Genomic DNA, 19993 nt, shown 5'->3' with positions numbered 1-19993 from the left:
CTAAAAAAAGCTATAGCACATGCTGTCACAGAACGTTTAAGATAGCTGGAGATGTCTGTACGCAGAGCATGTCTCTTGTGTATATGCTGTTATGGAAGTTCATTCAAACTGAGACCAGCCGCAAATAGCTTTACCTTTATCTTGTGATTTTCAATTTGATTTTACTTCTGTGCCTTTTTCACCAGAGATGATTCTTTTTGGTCGTTGCAGGTGAGTTAAACATATGTGGAAGGTAAAGTCCCCCTTAGCTATTCCAGTACAAAGTTGTTTTCTGCTCATACTCGGCACTCGTGAATTTGCAACTTTTCATGCTGCTTATCAGTCATTAGTTGTATGTTATACTTCTTATTTTTTGATTTATTTTTCAATTATTCCTGAGTCTGTCAGGAAAGGAGGTAAAAACAAAAGGCAGGCATACCAGTAGGTAGCAGCTGCAGAATTATTGAAACCAGATGTGCAGTTAAATGGGGAAATATCACTCTGCCTAGATAAAAAAAATCAGTCATGGTATAGAAATACCAGTTTCTGTACACTGTTAATATAGAAACCTATTTGCTTATTTAAAAAAAAGGTACTATTATAATCTTGATATCCTTTCATCAAATTGTGGTATGAAGTCTCATTCCTATGAATATCACCACATTCTGTTTACACACATACATTTTTCCTAAAAATCCCTTGGGAAAGGGAAAATGAGTATTGTATTACAGATTGAGGGGCTGGAGGAAAGATCAAGACTGTGTAGGTAATGATTTTAATTTCCATTTTTGTATGTGGAGCCCTGTTGATGGTCTAGGATGCCTTTTGCTAGACTATGTACAAGCATGAAACAAAGAACAGGCTGTTATCCAAAATGGGGTTTAAATGCAGCATTCGCATTAGTTTCAATTGTAATCAAGTTTAATTTCACACACAACTTTGGGAATCTCAGCCTTCATTTTCCCCAATCAAAATTCATGCCTACGCTTTTATTAGTTCTGATAATTAATGTTCTGCGACATGAGGGTATGTGAATGAGGGAAGAGCCATATCTGTGATAGCGGACTGATGTAGTCAGTACAGACAGTACAGTAGTCAGTGGCCTTATTTCACGTTGAAATACTGTAGCTGTGTGCTGTGGGAGGGCAACAAGAAGTGACTCAACCACCTTGAAGTAAAACTAGAGCTTAGTCCTCCACAAGCAAAACGGTAGTGTCTGTAACCAACTCGGCATATTTTAACTTGCAAGCAGTAAATACCATGTTATGTTTATAGCTCTGTCAGCACTCATTGTAAAATTCTGTTTCCCAGTGAGTTTTAATTTCTCTACATTCAGGATTAGAACCAAAATCTTGCATTTTTGGAGCAGACTGGTTATCTTTCGTGTCCCAACTGTATGCAGTGGTTATGATGAAGATTCCTACGCTGCCTTTGCAGAGATGAGATCTGAATGAAGGAAAGCTAACCAGTGGAGATTTCAGTGCTATGGTTAAGAATTCCTTTATAATTGAATTACCAGGGAAACTTTGGTTCAGGTTCTGTCTTGTTTTTATGTAGCTTTCCCACCGGGATTAACTAATGTAGTTATCCCAAGGCATTTTACCCAGTGACAAATGATCAGGGCAAGGGTTAACTTCATCTCCCCTCCACCCTTCTTTTCTGAAGGTGTGATCTTAGGCAAATGGAATGCCAGGGGATCTGGTGAATGCCTGCCAGTAAGAGCTCTACAGGAGAAAAAGAGACTGTTTTGAACATTAAATGAAACTTACTATACATAAATAAGCAACTTCTGCTATTTTGCTTCTTGAACAGAAGACACCGGTCCCTTTTTTTGTTTAAGATCATTTAGTTATATAGGTTGTGTGATTTCTCTGTGATAAATAGGAAGCTACAAAGTTCTTCTACCTTGAAGTAGGTTGAAGGTGAGTAATGAGTGTCAGATGGTTCTTAGAATTGAGGTTTTTTTCCTGGTAGCTTTTCTTGCAAATATGCCAAGCATTGAATCTCTGTTTGTTTTAAAAATATCTGACTGCATCAATTAACATTCTCATTTGTGCTACTTGAAACCTATTTATCAACAGAATCATGACATGAATTACACTGCATAAGAAAAGGAATGAAAAGGATTTGGGAATAACAGATAGTGGTAAAACTGGATGGAGGGAAGACAGAACACACAGAATCCGTTCATTGAGCCTTTTGGCTGAAGGGATTTGTGCACTACTTTTTACCTACCGGTATTGATGTGTTAGTCTTGCTTCGCCAATGAAACTTAGTTTCAAGATGGTCCACACCTTAAGGTTTATCTAAATCCTTTACAGAATGACCATTCAGGATGGTAGGATTAGCAGATCTGTACTCTGTGACAGGAATAGCAAGAATACCTGGGAATATAGCAGAACGCAGTGCATCCACTCAGAGATGTAAAGAACAAAGCCTTCTTTATTCCCATCATTACTCATCCTCATGAGCCTATCAAAGTGCACAGCACAACACGTGGAAAGTTGAGAAGTGAGGACAAAAAGGAAAAAGAATGAGATGATTTATGGCTTTGATACCTTAAGATGGTACAACGTTGAAATGGCTTATGTATAAAATAAGTTACAACAAATGTACAAGGGAGAAAAAGTACTTAAGGCTCTTTACATAGGCAGAGGCCTTGCATTTTGTAATGGAAAATACAGAGTTTGTGCCTATTTAGTAAAATCTTTTCTCTGAAATAAGTATAGAACATAAAGAGTGTGTGCAAGCAAAATGGATTTTCTGACTCCTTGAACCATTGCTCTTTGGGAAACCTCCAGTAGGTGTTTTTTTATTCTGAAAGACACATGTGTTACCCACTCCCTTTATTCATTGTAAATTTTCAGTACCCTTGAAGTCTTAATTGAGAACCAATTTCGAAGAGGAGGTTTTAGCTTCTCAAATTGGACTGGAGCCTGGGACAGGATTTATGCCTATAAATTCTTGATTACAAAGCTCGGAGACTGTTTAGTTGATACATATGCAGGATAGATCAAATGTATCTGTTCATGTAATTGGAAGACTTCCATGCATGTGTTTTTGGCAGGAGGAGGAGAAAGAAGTGCAGATGTGCGTGGTGGTGTTTTGATTTTTTAAACCTGACTGGTATCTGTATATTTTTGGTAACAATAATGCAAAATACAAAGCCTAGAAGCCTCTAAATCCCCTATGGATTCTTCCTTTTAGAATCCAAGAGCAAAATGTGTAAGTGCAAAAAAAGAAAGTTAATGTTACTGGGAAGAACGGAGGCTTTGAATCCTGGTTTGGTTTCTTTTTCTCCCCCCCCCCCCCCCCCCCCCCGGAACAGTAATTAGACAGCGTATTACCAAGCATTTCAAATTGCTTGAACTAGTTCTCTCCAGTATAAACAACTGATATTGCTGAATTGAAAACAAATCTAAACAGAAATTCTTTTAAATTATGTTTGGAAGAATTGTGCCATTGAAGTGTTTTAAAGATGACTTGCAAATACATCATTATTTATATTTGCACACTTTAATGAAAAGGTTTGTATAATAGTGATTGAATAAGACTTTACATGGACTTTTTTCCTTTTTGTGGAGTGGAACAGCTCTGATAGGCCGGTCTTCCCAGCAACAAGGAAATGACGGAGATGGGATGGATGTTTTATACATTCCAGTTAAAATATTGGCTATTGAGTATGCTCAGTTTCTTTTGTTTCATTTCTGATTTATTAGAATAGCGAAGCTTTCCCCCACCCCCGTGTTGAATATACTTAGGTGTGTTTCTAGTTTCTGTGTGAGAATTAGCTAATCATTTGATAAAGCTTCTTGTTAGATTCTTCTAATCCTAATGAAACACTAGAGAATGTAAAATCTGCCGGCAGGTCTAGTGTCTGCAGTGGAGTAATTATGGAGAGTGCTGTTGGTTAAAATGACTGGAGAGCTCTGGGACTAATTGTAAGGAGTGACAGAACAGAGAAGTTTTATTGCTGCAGTTCCCTGAATTATGTGGAGCAGCAGCTGCGTCAGCAGATTTCAATTACCATGCTACTGCTCCAGTCCCTCGGTGTCATTCTTGTTGGCATCAGTGTTAACTATTGATCTTTTTATTTATAGAAGCATTTTGTATTGTTGGGCTGCAGAGGTATATCTTCTTGTTTGGAAAAAGTGGAGCTTGCAATAAAGAAATTTCTTTGCAAGGAAATACACTAAAAGCCTTTAGAAAACCCTACAGATGTAAGGACTAGATGAGAAGATTGTACTACCTTTTGCCTACCTGTCCCTTGAAATGCAGTATGTTTTATCCAGGCAGGTTAGTGGCACGATGCCTGTGCTTGCACTGATATAAAATGCTCAGAGACTGGGCAGGGAGAAACTTAGGGCGGAGGAAGCAAGCTCACTTTTCCAATGAGAGTGAGAAATTATATACTGCTGGGGGTTTAAATTGTATTCTCTGTATTTGCTGCTTACTGTCTTGTTTGGGAACAGTAACTGAAAATAAATCGCCATCGATTTTATAGGATCTTGGCAAAACACAGTCATGGTGTTGCAGGCACCCTTTACTGGCAAATACCTTTTCCAAAGGTTAGGGAAGGCAAAATGACTTACAAATTTTCACTTACTAAAAATAAAATCCTACCCCATTAAATACAACCTGAAGCCCAAGTGAATAAACTCTTCTGGGCCTTTTCTGGCTACCTGCAGGGATGCCACAAGCACCTCTGCTTCGTTTTTGGAACTGGTATCATGGTGCAGGGGTTTGTGAAGAGATACAGAAGTCAGCTTGCTCAAGAAGGGACTGTTAGCTTCAGTTTCAGACTCTGGATGCCAGAATTGGCAACAGAGTTGAGGACCCAGGAAGATGAAAGTCGAAGAGTTGCAGCAGTAGCACTTGGATGGAAATTGAGAGGGTAAAGGAAAGAGCTGAACCTCGACCTGGGGAAACACAGACCCTTAGCTTGGGGGGGATTTTTGGCTTTTTTTGTTGTTCTTGTGGTTTTGTTGTTTTTGTGTTTTTTAGTGTGACCTGGCTGTTTTTTATTTAAAAAAAAAAAAAAAAAAAGCATTAACTTCTGTAGGCAGTTATCTGTCCTCCTCTTTCTTGCTGACTTACCTCCCCAGCTGTATGTCACCACTCAGCAGTGGTGTTTCACATCACGGTTTTGCTGACTGAATAATTTGTCTGTGCACTCTCTAATATGCTTCTGGTAAAATCACCTGGGGCAATTTCAGTCACTACAGTAGCCAGCTCATCAGATTCTGACTGAAGCGGATTAAGAAGCAGATGCAGGAGCTGGTCCAGGACCAGAACTCCAGCAGTGACACCCTGACTTTGGGAGTAGGTGAATGAAGTGGTATCTTCAGCTCTGCAAACAGCTGTGCTGAATAAAGTTGTTTCTAAAACCTTGCACTGCTGTAGCTATGCAGTGAAAGGCCAATACCGGCATGAGGCTGCTATCCTGCTTGTAAATTTTTCCATAAGATAGGATCGTGCACAGCTGTTGGATGCAGAAAGTTACCATGGCTTGGTTCAGGGGTGGATGGCAGTTGGCATCTGATATTCACATCTTCAGTGTTTGTCCTGATTTTTGGGGGCGTGTAATTTGTGAATGAAATTGCTGATCTCTTGCAAATGCAGGAATTCCCACCCCCCCACCCCCCCCCAGCTATTTTAATAAAAAACAGTGGTATCAGTAAGGAATTTTTGAGTGTTGTTTGCACCCCGCCTTTTTTTTGTTTTAGGCTAATCCATCACAAAATGAATGAATTTCAAGGGAGAAAATTGAGGTGCTCAGTTCTGACATCACTTCTTCAGTAGTCTGTGATAAAAAGCTGTCTGTGTATTTATTATTAAGGCCATCAGAATTAAATGGTTTAAACTTTTTTGACTAATTGCACTCGTTTTAAGTTTTTAATAATTAAATGCACTGAGGCTGTGTAACTTGTTAACAGTCATGTCCTTTTCTTTGCTTTGAGCAGTTTTACTCTGGGCACCGATCTCCTCACATTCCATATAGGTTATTGCACCTGGTATGGACTCATGCACGGCATTTAGCAGGGTACGAGCAACAAGATGCACACGAGTTCCTCATTGCTGCATTAGATGTGCTACACAGACACTGCAAAGGTAAGGCTTGTACTGAGTCTTCAATCAACAAGGAATATTGGATCAAAAGGAGGTAGAACAATCTCTTCTTAAATCAAGTGTAGCGTCTTCCAGTACAGCAGTCTTAGCAAACTCCTTTTAAAACGTTTGGTAGAATTAAAGGAAAAAATTTATAAATAAGTAAATAAACCATTCCCACTGTCAAAAATTACCTAGACTTAGAAGCAGACAAGCCTGTACATTGATTTGAATCACCATCATGTTGTTCTCTTACTGGTTGTGAGTCACTGTCTTTTCTTTTAAATTGCCATTTTAATTCTATTATCTACTTGAGGTAGTTAGAACTCTTACTCAGTGTGTCATGGGACTGATGAAAATAACATAGGGGAGGCTATGGCTCTTCTGCTTAAATACTATTCTACTGTATTCATGATGCCCAATTGCTTACGGAAATGTGAATAAGAAACGATTTGGTTTTGGTATCTTTTATTAGTCTGTATATAAAAATACATAATTGTACAATACACTGAAGATATTCAGTGACATGCTTTTAGAGATGAAGTATGTAAGTCTTGAATTGATTTGGTAATATCCTATGAAATTATGTATTTCATATTAGTTAATTGAACTAAATCTGAACTGAAAATTTCCCAATCTGCCACTGTTTGATCTAGCTTGATTCACTTAAGCACAGAAATTTTTACTGTTCTTGTAAGGGAAAACAGTAGGGTTGATACTAGCAAAACAAACAAAGAAACAAAAAAATCTTTAGTCACTAAAAATGAGCTTTAAAGCACTCAGCTTTCCTCTAGTGCTCTTAGAAAAGGCACTTAGAGGTTAGTTTTTTGGCTTATCAAAGGGAAGGCTGCTACTGCTTCTTTGGAATATTTTGAAGTCTTGCTTTTATCTTTGAGATAGTCTTACATGGTAGCAGATGTGCTTGTTCAGATTCATAATAGGTGTCCTCCAAAAGAGTCTTCTCCAAAAAGAGTACTTCTAAGGACAGGAGTACATAGAACAGTTCTTTTGTAATTATTATCCTCTGTCATTTGACAATCACTAACTGAAATTCAATAAGCCTAATGAAACTAGCGTTGAAGTACTGTAAGGAATAGAGTCTATCCAAATACCGACTCTCACTTCTTAACACTGAATAAACTCAGCTGCACAGAGAAATACTTCGTGGTTCCTGTAAAGTTTCTGAACCACTGATCTAACATCTTGAAGTTTTTTCATCATCTTTGATATAAAGTGATGTTCGTATTTCTTCTATACGTCCTGAGTAGTTCATGAAGGAGGAATGTTTTCTTCTCAGAATTGTAAAGAAAAAACTTGCAAGAATAAAGGTCCCTGCACTCTTTTCAAACTGATAAAGAATCTGAAAAGACTTTTTTTTTTTTTTTTAAGTGTGGTTTGGCTTTAAATGAAGAATCTATCTGATGTATCTTCTGCAATTGCCAACAAAATCAAGCTTTCTCAACGGTTTCTTTATTCTTGGTTCTATTTGGCCTCTCTGGCCTGAATGAAAATGAAACTCTAATCTGTCCTAAAACTTTGAAAAAAATAATTGTTAAACATTCTTTGGAAAGAGCATGTGCATGCGTGTGGATTCTTTTACTACTGGTTGGATATCGCAGATGTGTTGAAAACATTGACTTCTGAATTGGTATCAAGTTTCATAATAGTTTCAGCCAGCTTCAATTGCATTAGGGGTTTTTGCACCTTTAATACTGAGGTTTCTTGGGTTGTGGCAAAGGTGTACCATTAACGTTCAATACAAGGACTGAAATTCAGTTATTTAATAGGTATCCTTAAGTTTGAGCTGCTTGCATGGACAAAGCTAAGCTGTTACAGTGCTACTAGTGAGAATGCGTAAACGCTAGATCCTTGACATCCGTGCACCCAGGTTTTCAAATCTCTGTTTCTGAAGAAATGAACTTTTATTAAACTACGGTAAATAATTATACCACATCAAGGTAATTTAAAAGAAGTGGTTGAGCAGTTGTGTGGGAACCAAACCAGTTCATCTAAACCAGAATTTCAAGTACGGTCATGAAAAAACACTTTTGGAATGAACTAGTTTGCTATGTAATGAGAAAGTTTTCCCACTTGTGCATGTGCTCCCCATGCATGTGTTCCCCATGCATGTGCACACACACACACGTGAAGTCTACATATGTAAAAATATTATTACTAATAGTGAGAATATGTCGTAAAGCTACAATAAGCAAATAATGCCTCCCCTGCCAATATTAAATATTTACTTTAATGAATCAAAAAAGCTTTTAAAGCTTTCAGTCAATAGTAATCAAGTTCTACAATTAACACATGGTGAAGTAATATAAAGTATGGGGAAAATTTTGTCCAAAAGCCCTAGCTTTTGGATGCTATTCATGACCAAGGCTTCAGGCACCAAAGTAAATGAAAGTGTTCCTTATGCTAAGAACTGTATAAATATCCAGTGATATTTCTTTGGCTAACATGGGTCATTTATCCCTTTTCCATTCCATTTACTCTGCTTTCTAGGAAGTCAAGAAGGCTGTGAATGCTCATTATTGATATCTGTCATTGCCTAAATTAGGAAAAATAGATGATTTTGCTGTGCATTTAAAGATAAGTTTTGTAATACTGCATCCTACGAAGCATAAAATTAACTGCCCTGAGATTCATATATGGGCTGGCCCAGGTAGTTGTTTGTTTGGTGGGGGGTTTTTTTGTTTTGTTTTAATGCTGGTTGAATATATACTTCGTTTTAGTGGCATCTGTGAAGTTTTGGAAGCCCAGGATACCTGTATGGCCACCCATGTAAATCATGTCTCAGGGGTGATAGCTCTCCTTGTCCTAGCACTGTTGTGTTGAGCTGTGGCATCTGTGCAGGGCATATTCTGAACACTTAACAGGGCTCCTCTGTGCTGCTAGAGTAATATAAAATGTTTCTGAATAAAAAGAATCTAGTCTGTCATGCCTGTGCATCACTATTTTTCATTCCAACAGCTGGAGAAAGGTGGAGTAACTGGAATACTCCAGTATTTTGGTGGGGGGAAAAAAAATATAAAAATGCTAAGCTATTAATTACTCCTCTTTCTCCCCCATTCACCCAAAGCGTGCACAAGGTCTGTCCTTAAATGCATACTCCAAGTAAAAAAGCAGGAGCTTTCTTGAATCTGAATTCTTTTTCCAACGTTGCTACTATAAATGTCATTTGAAGTTGTACCTGCATTTTGTGCTATTCCAGTCTCTCTTGCTGGTTTGATAGTGCTCAGAGTTCTGCAGTGTCATCGTACGTTGGCATTTGCAGTCTTTCTCACCACAAAAGCTTCCAAATGAGATTCAGAGCTTACTCTACATCAGATACTAGCTTCTTCACCGGAGTAATGCTATAAACACCCTTGCTGTGTAGGTAATGGCCGCCGCCTTTGTACTAAAGTCTAACCATTCACCTAGACTTTGGCATGTATTGACTTTGATCTTTAAAATGCGTGACAAGTTTGATTTTCAGTCTCTGAATATGTTTGGATTATAGAAGATGCTGAAAACGATCAGACATTGATCTGTTGCTTCTTGCGTGTTTTCTTACTCTTCTATGAAGAACAAGTACCAAGTATACCCCACTCTTCATGTGGGATCCTTCAGGAGTTCCAGGGCTCTTCACTTGCTAGAGCAGTGTAAATAATGGTTATTTCTGCCTAGTGTGTAAAGCATTAGGTCGGCTTTTAGTCACATGACAGAGACATCTTAATTATCAGTGCTCTGGAAGAAATTTGGGGTTCTAATTCTGCAAACTCCCATGACTGTGAGGTTCCAATCATGCAAACACTTCGTAGTTTACTAACTTTGTCTCAGACATATTCAAACTTGGAGAAACTTAGACCAGAGTTGTTATTTTCTTGTATGGACCAAGACTGCAATTCAAAAGTTAATATTCAGCCCAGTGAAATCACTAGCTGTGGGTTGTGTGTTTTTCTTTTTTTATTTATTGCAAGAGCAACAACAATCAAGCAGCAGAGAGTGGCAGAGATGGGCATTTGTACGCAAAGGTTCAAAAAGCAAGATAAAATAATTGAAGTAATCCTATATTTTTATCCCAAACTTTATTCAGCCAATATTCTTCAGTTGTCTAACCAAAAGAGTAGTATTTTAAAACTGATTATTCCTCATTTATCTGGTTTTCATGAAGCATTTTGCATTCATCTTTAACAAGGACTGCTACAAAGAAAATTTGAAGCCTAGTGCTAGGTATCGTGACAGAAAAAGATGCTGTGCTGAGATTTGGGAGTAAAACACTACCCTGCTCTGTGAATTCTGCATGATATTCTTAGGAACTGATAAAGCATATGCTTGCGAAACATGTCATCTGCCATGATCCTTATAAATTTATGTGTATACTGCTTTGTCATAAAGAATAACAAGCACATGTTCAGAACACGGGGGGCCAAAGTAAAGCAGAAAAGTTTCCATCAATGTCTTGTTTTGATAAATGCCGCTTTTAAAATCTGGCAGTTTTTTAATTCCTTTTTCTCATTTAAAATACAAAATGGAAGTTGGAGGCAAAACTTCTTTATTTTTATTTCAAAACCAAAAGCAATGTTAAAGAGTAATCTATAGCTGTTCTTACAGTTGTTACATATGATTTACCTTTAGTAGTATATTAAAGGCGTATACATTTCAACACAAGTTAATATGCTTAGCTATTGCACAGACGCAGTAGTAACTTCTGGGATTTTTTGCGAGTTGCATTTAATTTGATTCCAAACTTTTAAACTCAGTTTTTTGCCATTCTTATAATTACATTAGTGTATACATTGATGTATTTTCAAGTTTTCGTTTTAGTCTTGTGCTGACCAATCTCTTACAAAAAGCTGCTGATTTCCCTAGTAGGAATTACGACCAGCTTTAAAAACAAAAATGTATAAAACTAAAACCGACTTTGTAAGACAGAAATGTTGAAGGGAACCTTAATTTGAGCACAACAATCTAGCAGCTTCTAGTTCTCAGCTGCATAATATACCTCCTCTCAGCATCTGTTACATATTGACAAGTGTGAGTAGGTGGTAATCTTTTTTTTTTTTTCCCCTCCTCTCCAACCAAATGTCATGGGAAATAATGTTGAGTGGGTAATGCCCTTCTGTTTTGTTGGGAACAAGCTTGCAGGATATTCTTTTGAGACCCTCTCATCACTGATCCTAATTGACTTGTATAATTGAAAAGGGAGTATTCGTTCTCTCCCGTAGGCGGAAATGGCTGTCTATTAAAGGTGTCCAACAGGGATGTTACCTGTGGTCCAGTGGAAATCTCTAGACACTATTTCTCTGCTTCTGCCCCCTTGAAACAAAACAGGGAGAGATAATGTTTCAGATGGCGTGATTACAGGGATGTGGCAGTTGCATGTTGTTTCTTTGAAAAGAAAAAGTGGAGTTTCAAAAACAAGGGTAAAACCCATTAAATTCGTTTTTGAAAATCCACATGTAGTCTTTAAAGCTTGTAAGTGATCTTTTTGTAAAGGTGAAGAATGTCTTGTACAGTCTCCATACTGTATGCTCTATTCATTAGCTTAGCGTAATTGAGACCTTAAAAAGATCTGAAGTTCAGTAAGATTTAGCTGAAATTCCCATCAAGAAATGCCTGAGACTGGGTCTGATAACCCCCAACTTGAACCTTGTACATTCGAAATCTAATTTTAGAGCATTTTGTTCAAGAGCCATTTTAAGGAAACAATATGCTTTTCTTGACAATTCAAACAAAAGTTTCTAAAGCAGGCAGCTGAGTGAGTGAGAGCTTTTCTGAGGCATTTAGGATCTAATTAACTGAAGTGGCTCATTGCAGCTTAGTAGGTATCACCTATGTCTGCTTTTCCACACTTCGTATTAGGTGGAACCTTTGTCAGTTTACATAGTATTTTCCAACAAACTTCTAAAGCTTCATTGGGAAAAAAAAAATCTCATTCCTTTCTGCTGCAAGAAGAGTTCAGCTGGAGCACCGTAGACACAACAGAAGTGGTGGGGTTTTATCCTATGCTTTTAGTGTCTTTGGGTGTTTTTTTGACATGCTTGACTAGAAATTAATTCTTTTTGAGTAATAGCTCTGACTTGAGGAGTCAGCATCTTAGTATTTAATTTCTGAAACTGAAATACTTCCTAGTAAGTTAAAGATGTAGTCCTGTTAGACTACAAAGATATGAGGAAATCTGGCAAAACTTGATTCTGTCTTAGCAGTTTCTGTTGTAGGAGATTGGAAGACATTATTAAGATGTACTTTACAAAATAATTAGCTAGTGCTGTGAAATAGTTTGCATGTGCATCTCTGTTCACAAAGCAAAACCAACTGCATCTATCCTACCCAAGGAAATAAGCAGTACAGTCTTGGAAATCAAAGAAAAAGTGCATCACTCCTAGTTCACCTGTGGGGAATGGAAGGAGCATGCTTTAAAGCTGAGAACTGTGCCAAGAAATTTTTGGTTATTTAATGCTCTGGTTAGTCTAAGAAAGCTGAATTGGCCTAAACTCAGCACTCAAATCATAAAAATGAATTGCTGTGCTCCTGAGACCTGCAATGACAGTTTATAATGCCTAAAAGATGGGTATGCATTCATTGTGCCCCTTGGGAACTTAGAGGATTGCCCTGTCTCTGAAGAAGCTGGAGGAAGACACCGCACTTATCTTCCCACTTCAGATAAGGACATCTTTCATTTTCTCACTGGTGAAAACTTGAACGGAAGGTACATGTTTATGTTGGAAGGACAGGATGCAGACAGCAGGCTGGAGGTTAATGAGTCTTAACAAACCTCCTCCCTTCACTCTACTCTCAGAAGTTGACTGGGATAGAATTAAAAAGTAGTGTCTGCGGACGTTTTCCTCTGTTCATTTAGGAAAGTAATGTGCTATGGAATACTCTGCCTAAGCAGAAATTAGTGCTTCTGTGGTAAAGAGCTGGCCATTTGTTTAGATATGAATGTTGCATGGTGGCCCTCTAAGTGAAGTTTAAGTGGTCTTTTTCATGAACCACTTTGGCAACTCCTTCATTTTAGGAACTGATCTTTACACCAGATAGTGCAAAGCAAATCTCTGTAAAGGGAGATAGGGCTATACCCTGAAAAAGGGGTTGGCTGACAGCTGATATGGCTTAAAGCTTCACTGCTACAGGAGTTAACTGCATTTAGTCACCCTCTGATTATATTTTGCTAGGAGTTCTCTTCTTGTTTCCTTGTTTTTCTTTAATGCACAACATTTTCAGGGTTCCATATTGTCTATGTGAACTTGCAGTATGTTTATAAATCTGTGTTATAAAGAGTTACACAGTCCAAGACAAACCACTGTTCCCTAAGAGGATTTTTGACTTCTGAGCTTGTGTTTGCATTCCTGCAGGTGATGATAATGGGAAGAAGGCCAACAACCCCAACCACTGTAACTGCATCATAGACCAAATCTTCACAGGCGGACTGCAGTCTGATGTTACCTGTCAAGTCTGCCAGTAAGTAATTTTGTTTCTGATTCTGCACTCTGATTTGAAGCTGTACACCCTCCAGTGCAACAGTGTACTGAATCTTTTCTTTCTTGAATACCAAAAAAATACCAGCAAAATTCTAGCAAGACAAGAACTATTTAAATACAGCATCAGCTAAATGCAATCAATTACTAGTTAACTGTCATATATTAAGACACGCCAAAAAAAGCTACCTGGAAAGCACCACAGGCTTATGGACATAAACTTTTTACTAGTCTGTAAAGGTTGTTCTTTTCCAAGTTCATGAGGAAAAGACTTCCAAGATCTCTTTGGTTTTGAAAGTATGTAATTGCCACTACATTTGAAGAAAATACTGATATGCAACCATATTTTCCTTCAGTTAGGAGCCTCATGTATCATCAGGAGAGGTTTCAAAGAGGCTGATACTAATGTAATCTCAGGTACCAGCAAGTGAATGTTTTACAAGAGTAAGGAAAAATGTATTTGTTGTTCCACTCTGTGTACTGGAGCAAGTTGACTTCTCTTTCAAGATGTTTGGTGTTGCCATAGTGCAGAAGTTAGAGTTCTTGTTTTTTGTTCTGTCTTTCATTCTTTATAATTATGCACGCTGTCCTGCAGATGGACTGTTGTGCTGTGCTTGTTTGAATCTGCTTTTATTCTCAAGCTTCCTGGAGAGATTTGCAGAAGATTTACTGTAAGGAAAACATATGAAATTTTGTTCTTTGCCTTGTAGAGCCACAGAATCCTTATATGATAATAAAAAGTTTGATGTGTTATGACACAATATTAGCATTGATGAAACTTTAAAAAAAGAAGTTTTCTTTTGAAAACTGACAACTTTTGCACAAATGAAGCTGGAGAAAAGGCAGAATATTGTAGGCTTAATGTGAGGTCGCAGAGTGAAAGACACTAGTTTTTAGAGGAAGAGAGAACTCAAAAAATAAGCATAACGAGTACAAACAGAAAATGCTTCCAAACTAGGAGCTTAGTCCCCTGAAGTTCTGGAGTTCTCTTAAAAATGTACATGCTGGAAGAAAAGATTTGAGTCAATACAAGTTAAAATTTTGAGCAGCTTTTTCCATAGTCTAGCTGTTGGCTTGTCTTCAGCTGTCTTGTAGAGAAATCTGATCAAGAACATACGCTACTTCTTGATGCAGTTATTCTTTGGCCTCTCAAATTCCAAATGCTGTAGGAGATGCTAATATGAATTGCAAAGCTTAATTCAGTGTACTACTGTATAGCAAAAATATTTGGTGCTCTCTTTATCGAAGTAGCCTTAAGCACCATCTTCCATGTCTTGACCAGAGAACCATGCTTCTAAACTAGTTGGATTGCATGTAGCTATCATAGATGTTAGCTGGTTTATACTGGTCAGTAATATGACCAGTACCTCTATCTCTGAGTAACCCTGCTTGTTCACTTTGAGTCACAGGGCTTCAGTGAGTGGGAGAATATATTAAATGCGCATATTTTGCCTTTTGTACATCACATACATTTTCTAAAACATATGGCTTTTAAATATTCAGAAAAAATATCAGTTGTGGGAAAACACTCAGGAGCAACTATGTTTTCTGTCATCTTTGAGTGCCCTCTAGGGGTGATGTAGATCCCATAGTTCTTGAAAGTAGGTATCTGGTGTGTACCCTAAAGTGAGAGAGACTGTTAATTTTACTTCCTTTAAACATGTATTAAACTGCTTTCTTTTTCACAGTGGCGTTTCCACAACGATAGACCCATTTTGGGACATCAGTTTGGATTTGCCAGGCTCCTCCACCCCGTTCTGGCCACTGAGTCCGGGGAGTGATGGCAGTGTCGTAAATGGGGAAAGCCATGTATCAGGCACCACCACTCTCACAGACTGCTTGCGAAGGTATGAAATGAGACAAATACTATTCTGGCGGGGTAAAAAGAATTTGGCTTCATTCTGTTCTCCAGGTGGCACTGAACAATGGGAGTAAGCGATGCTTTGTCATGGCATTATCCCTAAACAGCATTTTTATACATATCTTAGGTTTTTGCATAAGAGAAGTGAGAAGGCAAAGAAGGCTCAGAGCAACAGTAGGCCTAACAATAAGCAATCAAAACCAGTTGCCATATGATGCAAAAAGAAAATAAATTTTATATTGGCTGCTGCCTGGCAATGTGGTTGTAAATGATCGAAACCACTAGTGTCTGTCTCGGTGTTCTTGGTTGTGTCAGCTAAGTAAGCACATAAGAAGAGTTCACAATGCATTTAATATTTGTCTAGATTATAACACCAAGTATGAATCTGGTTTTGCTCTAAGCAGAGCTGAGGGTCAGCTACTGCCAGCTTAGTTGCAGGGATGGCATTAAGAATTAAAGGAATGGAGCTTTCAAAAAGAAAATATAATTCTGAGCAGGAAACTTAAGCATCTTGGAAACAGGTAACTGGAGAGAATGTCATGGCTTCATATACAGTTAACTTAGATCTTTTAGGAGATCTGAAAGTCATTCTCTTGTGGCAAATGCAGATATTTGTCGAAGATATTTGTCTGAGGAAGAGGTTACCTCTAGCCTGGGGCAAAGCTAATCCTCCTGAAATAAAAATTCATAGCCTCTGACATCTGATTTCTAACCTTGATACTTTTAAGATCAATAATTTTAACAAAATGAGGGAATTAGTACAGATGAGAAAATGCTGATGCAGGAATGCATCAAGAGGCAAAACCAGTTGAATGTTGGTGATTTTCTTCAACATGGGCATTAGTAGAATCGGAGAGAGATGATGATGATAGGGAAGGAAAAACATCCATGTTCAAAGATACCCTGAAAGAGTGGATTTTGAAAAGAAGTTGAACTATAATGGATAAAGAGGATGGGTTTGGGTTTTTACCCAAAAATTAGCAAGCAGGTTGAATATTAGATTCAAACAAGGAAGGTGGGTAACTTCATGTCAACCAGTGTGGCCGTGCAACTTGAACTTGGCTTGCAGAAGGAAGGATTGAGCAGTAATATGACAAAAACCAGAATGATGTAGACACTCCTAACAACAATAATAACAAATTTATAAGCCTTTCTACAGAGTTGAGAGAAGAAAAACAAAATAAAATCAAAAAACAAAACCAAAACCAGAGAATGGTGGTACATAGGCTAGGTAAAGGAAATCCTGTTAATCAAACAAGAGGGGAGACCAGGAGGGTGTGGTGATCATTTAATGCTGGAGGCTGCATTGGCCATAAACAGAATGAGGCAAGGTAGGGTTAGTAACGAGCTGATACCATGTTGCCCTCACGGGCTTAGTGTGTTCAACTACATTTCAAAATATTTCATCTCAAAAGTCCTAGTTGTAAATCAGCCTCTGGGGAGATGATTTATTTGCCCCGTGGAAGTCTCAACTTGGAGGAAAAGAGTTAGCAGTCTATCCTCCTAGCCTTTTCTGTGCTGACAGTTTCTGAAAAAGTGAGAGAGATTTTGCTTTAGTGTGTTGTGAGAACATAGGGGTAGTATATTTTCTCTAAGCAGTTCCCTGTTCTGTAATGGTCTCTTCCTATAGCTCCCTTGAGCAGTTCTGTCTGAAAATTTTGAAAGAGATTTTTCTAGTTGTCAACACTTGGGTTTTCTTGGAAGATATCTGTATTTTGAAAAGAACTTGGTGTTTACAGCCCTTTCCATCTCAGAGCTTTGGTCCCAGCCCTGGAGGGCTACAAGCTAGAAGAGTGTCCCGCAGACTAGCATGCAGCTGAGCACAGAAGTCGTGTCCTCTTGCTTCAGAACTTCCATATCAATGTTTTTGGTTTTGAAAACAAAAGATCTTTGTTTTCTGTATGAAAATTAGCTGTGCTGTTGTAGGAGATGAACTAACATTTAGCTCATTTCCCAGACACTGATGCATTTCAGTGCAATGTTCCCAAGTAGAGCAATGATAAATGTCAGATTTGGATATCCGAACCATAGCACTTTACATTATTCGAAGTGTTGGTTTTTTTCAAAATGACACTTAAAAGCCATGAACTCTGTCTCTTGTGGTGCCAGTGACCCACAAGTAAAAGTGTTTTCAGCATGTGTGGAAAACAGACTGATCATTTTGTGCATTCCTTTGCTTTTTAATATTTTTTCAGGTTTACAAGGCCAGAACATCTAGGAAGCAGTGCCAAAATCAAATGTAGTGGTTGCCATAGCTACCAGGAATCTACCAAACAACTCACTATGAAGAAGTTACCCATTGTGGCCTGTTTTCATCTCAAAGTAAGTTCACAGGGGGCAGGCAGAGCAGAGGACGTATATTCCTTTCTGAGCAGATGAGCTAAATTCCTGGACATATATTCTGGCTTTCACTAACTAATCTTTTATGATATAAATTAATATAAAGAACAGCTTGCATGCCCAGCTAGATTGTCTGTTAAGGTAGCATTACATTATAGATAATGTAGCTTTGCAGTATGTCTGTGGGAACCTAACTAATCAGAATCTAGAAACAAAATGGAAGGCTAGGACAATACCTGCACCAGCGTAGAAACCCATCTCCAATAACACCTGCTCATCCTGCATGGTGAAACTTTTACCCTACACTTCTACTGGAAGAATGCCACAGAGGAACTCTGTGTTGAAGCAAAAGCAAGAAAGAGTTATCGGTTGCAGTGGAGAAGGCTTCTTGTATCTTCCCAACTATGATGTAGTTTTCAACATTTTCAATCCAGATTATGTCAGATGCAATGATGGAAGATAATGTCATAGTTGGTGCCCTCAGATAGTTTAGTCCTGTACAATTCATGTTGTAAATATAAAGAGTGTGACTGTGGTGCAAAGTAGGCAGCTATCGCCGAAGATGAAGATCCTTCTGTGTGAAGAGGCAGAGGGTCCTTGGAAAGTGATGCCACAGGCCTTTGTAGAAGCAGCCACCATAGTAATTTAACTGCATCTTTGATCTGCTTGAGCTTTTCAGATGCAGACCTCTAAGGTCTTGAGTGTCTCCTGGAACAGAATGACAAAGTCCTCTCATTGCTAGGCAGCAACTGATGATCACTGGCCTCAGCTCTTACTATGACCGGTGTTTCAAGAAACTGCTTATCTGATTATGATACTAATGTCATATAAGCTACATAAAGAAAAGCAGCATTTTACCTGCCACCATGGTGACTGGAAACAGATTTTAAAACAGCAGCCTATATCCTGTGTACAAATGAAGGCTTGTATCGCTTCTCTTTCCAACTGGGGAATGGTGAATTGAAAGAACACATGCCCCAGCCTTTTGCTCCAGAGACTTTGTTCAGTTGTTCAATTCTTACATGGTTTCTAGGCTTTGAACTTTGGTAAAACACCTGAGTAACTTTAATAGTGTTGGAATTAGACCTTTATCTTGTAGTTGTCATGGCAAAGTGCGTGCTGAACTTTGTTGTAGCATGCAGGCTGTTTTTCTGGTTTATTTTCCAGTAGCCCTCTAAGCTAGGTCAGTACGTTCATACTGGAAAATCTAATAATCTGTGTAACTATAGTGTCATAGTCTCACTGAGCAAGTCACGGACTGTATTCAATAAATGACTGTAGTTTGGAATTGTTAAATTACATAGCAACTCTGTATCCAGCGTAGCAGTGATTTAAAATTTATTTTCAAAATCTGGCTTGTACAGAAGCTTGTTACTGAAATGCAGAGGTCTTCACATGAAAACAGAATGCTATAGGAAGGTCTGTATTTGTGAGAAAAGATTGATTCTGCTTTCTACTGGAAAAAGGTGTTACAGGTGGAAAGAATTCTCTCTTCTGTAATTTACAGGCCTTTTCAGACTGTTCAGGACAATCATGCCTTCAGGTGTTCACCCCCATATACCAGCAGTTCTTCAGTTGCATCTTGAGTATTAACCAAGCTGATATGCAATGTTATATGCCACAGATATTAGCCTGACTGGAATAGATAGTAGCACAGTTCCTTTGTTCTTCTTTGGCTGTTTGTGGTCTTCCTGAAGAGCATTCTTGCCTGACTGACTTGAGGTTTCAGGAGTGCTTAGCTGGCTGCTTGGCTTTTGGGGGGAGTTTTGGGGGTGTTGGGGTCTTGGTTTTGTTTTTATTTTATTATTGCAGAGTAGTTGGCAAGATACACCTAGGTGATTCTGCTCTTTGGGCAAGGCAATGTGAATATGCTCAACCCCTTTCCTACACTCAGTTCAGTATTTGTGTTATCCAGAATGATTGAAGATTTTTTTGAAAATAAATTCTTCTCCTAAGTGATTGTGTTGTCCTGTCCATGCAAAATGCAAATTTCATTTCATGTGTTAAAGCAAAAAAGAAACACAAAAGATAAGAATTACGGAAGTCTCAGCTTTTCACGTCTGGATCTGTTGCTAGGGAATTGTTATGGCACCACAACTGGAAAATAATTAACTTGAAGTGTAAATAGAGCAGAATTTCTGAGAAATGGGGAGAAAAGCTGCCTTTAAATAGAAACTCATTCATCTCTTTCTGGTATTTGTTCCTGTTTCCATTTAATGTTCAATTGAGAAGATGAGGA

The 19993-nt window shown here is 38.2% G+C and overlaps 1 protein-coding gene across 5 annotated transcripts in view; it reads left to right on the top strand.

Moving 5' to 3' along the window:
* The window catches only part of USP22 (ubiquitin specific peptidase 22), a 113284-nt gene that overhangs the window by 86187 nt on the left and 7104 nt on the right, over nt 1–19993 (top strand). For all 5 annotated transcript variants that reach the window (XM_075515328.1, XM_075515323.1, XM_075515326.1 and 2 more), the window contains 4 exons: nt 5943–6090; nt 13431–13536; nt 15242–15400; nt 17610–17736. In XM_075515328.1, the coding sequence (XP_075371443.1) occupies nt 5943–6090; nt 13431–13536; nt 15242–15400; nt 17610–17736 (540 nt within the window). The remainder of the gene's footprint in view (nt 1–5942; nt 6091–13430; nt 13537–15241; nt 15401–17609; nt 17737–19993) is intronic.

The sequence above is a fragment of the Mycteria americana genome, chromosome 12, assembly GCF_035582795.1.
Source record: "Mycteria americana isolate JAX WOST 10 ecotype Jacksonville Zoo and Gardens chromosome 12, USCA_MyAme_1.0, whole genome shotgun sequence".
Taxonomy (NCBI): Eukaryota; Metazoa; Chordata; class Aves; order Ciconiiformes; family Ciconiidae; genus Mycteria; species Mycteria americana.
Note: the sequence above shows the minus strand (reverse complement) of the source record. Positions and strands in the feature narration are given on the sequence as shown.